Raw genomic sequence first — 6,655 nt, forward strand, 5'->3', positions numbered from 1 at the left:
GGTGACAGCTGACAAATAGTGGTTTGGTCTAAAGCAACATAGAAAGTTCTGGAGCACAAATTCTTACAAATAGATATTCCTGAACTACCATGCACTCTTACTTCATGGCAGCACATAAAGACTCAAGGAAGTGTTTTTCCATGCTAATAAGCAGTTGTTTAGCTGCCAGGTCCCTATAAGATGAAAGGGACAAAATCCCAAGGCCTTTATTTTGTTGTTACTCAGTTCAGCTGACAATCATAGAATCATTTAGGTTGGAAAAGACCTTCAAGGTCATCGAGTCCAACCATTAACCATGCCCACTAAACCATGTCCTGAAGTACCCTGTCCACTCGCTTTTTTAATATCTCCAGGGATGGTGACTCAACCACTTCCCTGGGCAGCCAATTCCAATGTTTGACAACCCTCTCAGTAAAAAAAATGTTCCTAATATCTAACCTAAATCTCCCTTGCCTCAACTTGAGGCCATTTCCTCTTGTCCTATCTCCAGCCACCTGACAGAAGAGACCAGCCCCCACCTCACTACAACCCCCTTTCAGGTAGTTGTAGAGAGCGATAAGGTCTCCCCTCAGCCTCCTCTTCTCCAGACTAAACAGCCCCAGTTCCCTCAGCCGCTCCTCATAAGACTTGTGCTCCAGGCCCCTCACCACCTTTGTTGCCCTTCTCTGGACATGGTCCAGCACCTCAATGTCTTTCCTGTAGCGAGGGGCCCAAAACTGAACACAGTACTCGAGGTGCGGCCTCACCAGTGCTGAGTACAGGGGAACACTCACGTCCCTGCTCCTGCTGGCCACACTATTTCTGATACAGGCCAGGATGCCGTTGGCCTTCTTGGCCACCTGGGCACACTGCCGGCTCATATTCAGCCGGCTGTCAGCCAGCACCCCCAGGTCTTTTTCTGCTGGGCAGCTTTCCAACCACTCTTCCCCAGGCCTGTAGTGCTGCGTGGGGTTGCCATGACCAAAGTGCAGGACCCGGCACTTGGCCTTGTTGAACTTCATACGATTGGCCTCAGCCCATTGATCCAGCCTGTCCAGATCCACCTGTAGAGCCTCCCTACCCTCAAGCAGATCAACCCTGCCTCCCAACTTGGTGTCATCTGCAAACTTGCTGAGGGTGCACTCAATCCCCTCATCCAATGAAGCAACCTCAGTCAGACATGTTCATCCCATCCTCTGACATGCTCAGACTGAGAAAGAGTAAGCCAGGAACAGTATCTGCAAAATCAATCCTAGCTCACCCCAGGATCTGCCATGAAGTTTACAAGGGAGAGTGGTAGGAGGCAATATCCTGCCTTTAATCATACAGACATTTTTAATTATTCCTGTACAGTAAATCTGCTTGCAACTCATACTCACAGCACTTGCTTTTTCTTAACACAGCCACCCTAGAAGGCCCCAGTAGTAAACATCAGTATCATCTGATTGTGTTTTCATGCCAAACTGTTGACAACTGGATAAAAGCAAGCAAGACCTAAGTTATAAAATAGAATTGAGCTCCAAGACCAGAGACAAGTTCCCTGAGGTAGGAGTTCCTTTAGGAACTTTATCACTTACAGGTTTACATGTAATTAATTGCATCCCCTTTTTTATTTCAACACAATTAGTAATATAGATTGTCTCCTTTACATCAACAATATCCAAATGTTCTCCATAGTGTGACCTATGCTAGAGATTAATTTGTTTTCTCAGTCTTTCCTGCCCATTTCCTCAAAGGCCAAATGATGCTACAGCCTCTTAAGAGGCTTGCTGAAGCAGAGAGGCACTGCAAATTTGTTTGAGCTAAACATCAGTTTGGCCCATAGTGGTATTTCACCATTTCTGTTGCTGTCTGAAGGGAGGAAGCAAGCTGCCAGCAGACCTTTCCTAGGGGATGCTGTTGTTACAGGTGGGACATACCTGAAGTGGAAGCACTAGCTCTTCCCAAAGACCCCTGTGGAAAAGCATCTAAGATAAACAGTACCTGCTCAGATAATCTGTCTGGTTTTATGTTTTCTAGAGCTTGAAAGCATAAGGGAACAGGTAACATCTGGTCTACCACAATACCAGTCCTAGGTGGCTGGGGCATCCAGCTCTTAACATGTTCTTTGTCAGTTGCTGGTCTTAATAGCTGTAGGGACTGTGGGTGAAGACTGTCTCTTGTATTAATACAAAGTTGTGCACAATGGGGCTTTTAGATATATTAATGTAATTTAGATAATTAACAACAATAGTACAGTAGTGAGCAGATCTGTTGTAACAATGCTCTTGCCTCCCTCCCACACCGTAGCAGGGCACTCATGCAGACTGTGGCTGCAGGCAGAGGCAGCGGCTGGGGTGGGGGGGGTGCTGAGTATGCTAAGCTGTGTGTTCCTGTGCTCATCCTGCTTTAGTGTTCCTTCCTTTCTTGAACATTTAAATTGTTTGTTGAATGCTTAACTTTAAGAACAAATTCAGTGCCATTGGAGCTGATAGCTCTCTTACAATTTTTTATCTGCTTCCATAACGTCAGGATTTCACCCAATGGGACTATGTTTAAGCTTTATTTTGTTCAGGCCCAGTAACCATTTTAAGATTTCATTTACACATTTTGCTGCTTGAACCTATTTTTGCAAGTTGATGAACACCCAGCAAATGAGTTTTAATTTGGGCATTTAAAAAAAAAAAGGAACCAAATATTGCTACATGCTCAAGGAAAGAAACTTTGAATGAGCAACTAAATGTAGTTTCCCTGGAAAGCTGAATTTTTTAGTTGCATTCAGTCAGCCAGGCAATGAAAATATTTCATTTCACCAAAGCATCAAATGTTACCTGCCCAAAGTTACATTTCATTAGTTTAATATCAAATTGCCTATTAGAGTTATGAATAATGGTCAGAGGAAACTGATTTGTCTACAAAGAACTTGCAAACTGAAAAAGAAGCAAATTCAAGTTATCTATGAGAAGTATTTTGATTAAATACTTTAAGTGACAATATGTAACATTTTAAGTGGTGCTTTTAATAACTAAAAATTTAGGGAAAATACTGTAAAAATATAATGTGAAAGCAAACAGAGGAGCTGGTAAAACCTGTTAACCCTTTTACTTTTGCTGGAAAACTGAAAACATTTTTGAAGGTATTTTTAACATAAAAATATGTACTACTTTTCTTTAGTGTGACGATATCTTTCAGCAGTGGTTGTTTTGCACAAGTGTACAGCTGTGCATACAATAAAACATCACCATCTTGACCCTAATCCTGTCTTGCAGCCAGCGGAGGTTTTTGGCAGCTTCCTGCTCTGCTTGTCTGTGTCTTATTACAGGATCAGTTATTTCCTGTTTTGGCACCCAGAACACAATACATTGAATAGGTCACATGCCTTACAAAAAGCCTGACATACACACAGATTAAAGTAGGCAACTGCTTATAAATCATGCAGTTTATTAAGGAGATTGAATTCATAGGTAATTAAAAAAACCCACAAGCTCAAGTTAATCAGAGATACAGTGCTCATAGTTATAGGCCTTCTTTCGCCATGTAAATTGACATCAATGAGGATTAAAATGCAAAAATTAAAGAGAAGTAGTTAAAAAATATCTACAAATCAAGATCTTCGACTAAATGTGTCATTTCCTCTTTTTCCCTAGCTCTCCAATGAGTCTTCCAAGTAATGTAGATTTACTCTTATGCATGTGGATACTTATTAAATCTTCAAATGAGTCTTTCTTCTTCAGAACTGATGACCTCTGAATATGAGAAAATATCCCTGAAAAGTGACATGAAAATGCATATAAGTAATCAATTTCCAAACAGCAAAGAGCAGCTGAATACTTAGTTTCCCACATCCATGTTCCTTTTGTCTTTAGCTGCTGCTGGTCCCCATTTTATCAGCATTACCCCCAAACCTCTTGTTTTGGCAGTAGCCTATCCCTCCATTTGCAAGTTGCCTTTCAGTGACAAGTTACTTTTCCCCCAGCATGGACCTTTTCCTTCAGTCTTCCTATAAAATTCTTCCACTTGTAATTAGCAAAGTCAAAACACTCGAGTCTGCTCACAGTCTTACTGACTCACTGTCTTCTCATCAACCTCCCTGCACAGGGGATGAGATCGCTCACCCTGTTTAGTAGCGCATTTGTTATTTCGTTGAGGAACTATGGGGCATTTTCTTTGCAATGACCTCCAAAAGCCAGCAGATTGGCCTTATTTCATTTAAACACATTTATCTTCTGAAAAAGGAACTGGTTAACACAGTATCTGTTCATTTACCAGACCTCAAATTCATAACACAGCAGCCTTTGCCCCACTACCTTCCCTGACACCCTGCAGCCCAGCAGATTTGGGACAGGAAGTTGTGTCTGTCTTGGGCCAGGTGCAAGGGCTGATCCAAGCCCAATTACCTGCACCTGTGAGGGAGGTATGCACAGCTGTGGCCACGCTGAGTGGCGAGGTAGCAGGGGGGCTGCTGGGTGCGGAGAAAAGAGGTAGAGAGGGTTTTGTGTTTGTGTTCTTCAAAGGTTTATACTGGGGATGTGCTATGTGGCTTCTTGAGGAGGGTCTTCTTGTACAGCTGCTCTTCAAGAACGTTTGCTGTGAGTACAAAAGTTGTGTTTTCCTTGTCGTTCTGAAGTCTTATTTTGGCTCATTAAGAGTTGTTACAACTATAACATATCTAGCTCCAGCATTATATTGGAAATGTTTTTATGAAACCTGCCTTTTTGTAGTGTTTGGATTTTGTTAGGGGAAAGGGATGAGTTACTAAAGATACCTTGGCCAGGTAACTGTAAAAGACTGTCCATACTTGTTGCAGTTTAAAGCTGACTAACACTTCTCTGCAGCATATCTAGGGAGGTTGAAATGCTTCTCGGTTAAGTGGGATGTTAGCTGGATGGAGGCAGTTTGTCAGATAACTCATATATGGCTGTCCTGATTTTGTTGGGTTTTTCATGGATTGAGTAGAGTTTGAAGAGTATCTTCAGACTTTTTAGTAACCTCAATCAGGAGCCTGGCAGGACTAGAGTGGTTCAGCAAACAGTGCTTGCACCCATAAGTCTGGACCTGGGCTACTTCCACCACCGTCTTGATGGATGCTCAGACTTGTTTCCCAGGAGGGCAAAGTATGAGGAACTGTGGAAGTGCTTCTTAGATGTGACGAAGCAGTTCTGTTTAGTACTACTGAGATGCTTTTACTAAGGACTTCACTAGTCTTTTTGGCTTGGAGGGCTTTTCTGTTTTCTTCTTGGAAGTTGAGTTCCTGATGATCAATTTTCACAACGACCTCAGGGGATTTGTCCTTTAGTTCTGAAATCTGACACTAGAATAATAACACCATAACATCAGCATTTCTGTGCTAAGTCCAGATCTCTGCCTTGCTTTTCTAATTCAATGATAAGTTTAAGAAACTACAGTGAATGTGGCTTACAGATTGCTCCTGATTTATGATCCTGTTTGCAATTAAAAAAAACCACAACCAAATTGGAATTGTGAATATTTAAGAGGAATAAGATTTAAAACTTTGGTATGGAGCAATAAAGACGTTATCAACTGTTGGAAAAGTAACAGTATAAAGCAAAAAAATCTTGCTTTATCGTTTGACTTCTAGAACAAGCCTACTGAAAGTTATTCATACCCACCCATGTAGACGTAAAGTACATAAGGTCATTCAAATGCCGTTAGTGCTGCTCTTTGGGCTAGGAAAACAGGCTTGTACATCTCTTTACGCATAAGAAGTGGTAATTCTATTCCTCATCGCTTGTTAGGATGTGATTCCTATCTGCAATTATTAACAATTGATTTCTGCTTTCACTGACGAAACAAGGCAGTAGGGTCAAGGGTTACAAAGATTAAAATGGCTGGCTTTGTTAAGAGATTGGGATACTTGGATAAGAGGTTAGATAGCTCCTCCAAAAAAATAAAATTTAGGCTGTCGCTGCTATAAGCTGCCTGCTACTGACCGATGTTTATCAATTGTACAGAGAAACCAGATAACTGATTACAATTCACAAAACAGAGGTAAAAATAGAGAAGGGGAGGAATCCTTGTTTGTCTTAAAGTGTGAATACTTAGTAGTGCTTAAAATCTCTCTGTATAGGAGTAAATAAAGGTCAGTATTAATCATAAAACCCATAATTTGATTCTGCCAAATACATCAGACTGTTACTCTTAATCTTGACTGGAACAAAAGCTCTTTGTTTGGGAAAATCACAGTGTGATATAGACATGAAGAGCCAGATGTAAACAAAAGGCTAAGGGGGAATTTAGTGATATTCAAAACTGCAATTCTGAAAACAAAAATTCATCTGGTGCTTTAGCCTAGTGGGCAACTCAGTTTTTGATAGTACTGCCTCATGTGTCTGAAGTTGCATTCTGTTTGCACCCAAAAGTGCATCAGTCTGGTCAGGACTGAGCAACTTGTCTTTTGAGATGTCTAATGCCACTTGGGAACCAGAAGGGGGTTCTGTGCTGCCTGCCATCAGTGTAGCTCAACACAGTAAAGATCTTCTCAGAGTTATGTGATAGTTCAGATTCTTTGCAGAGCAGGATAGGACCCACTCCTTGCTTTTAAAATGCAGATAGCTGTTGTTTGGCTCAGAGTTTAGAAACTGGCCGTGTGTGTGAGGAGCTCTTCAGTCTGAGGGGATTGATTCAAGCACAACTCCTATCTCCTAGCTTAATGGCTAAGAAAATTCTTTTTAGGCTT

General features: G+C 41.5%; 1 protein-coding gene across 1 annotated transcript in view; it reads right to left on the reverse strand.

Moving 5' to 3' along the window:
* Nucleotides 1-3,584: 3,584 nt before the first annotated feature.
* The window catches only part of LOC104830300, a 3,937-nt gene continuing 866 nt past the window's right edge, over nt 3,585-6,655 (reverse strand). Inside the window, exon 2 of the mRNA XM_010565117.1 lies at nt 3,585-3,724. Within this exon, the coding sequence (XP_010563419.1) occupies nt 3,585-3,724 (140 nt within the window). The remainder of the gene's footprint in view (nt 3,725-6,655) is intronic.

Source organism: Haliaeetus leucocephalus, unplaced genomic scaffold (genome assembly GCF_000737465.1).
Source record: "Haliaeetus leucocephalus isolate CR32 unplaced genomic scaffold, Haliaeetus_leucocephalus-4.0 Scaffold1, whole genome shotgun sequence".
In the NCBI taxonomy this organism is placed as follows: Eukaryota; Metazoa; Chordata; class Aves; order Accipitriformes; family Accipitridae; genus Haliaeetus; species Haliaeetus leucocephalus.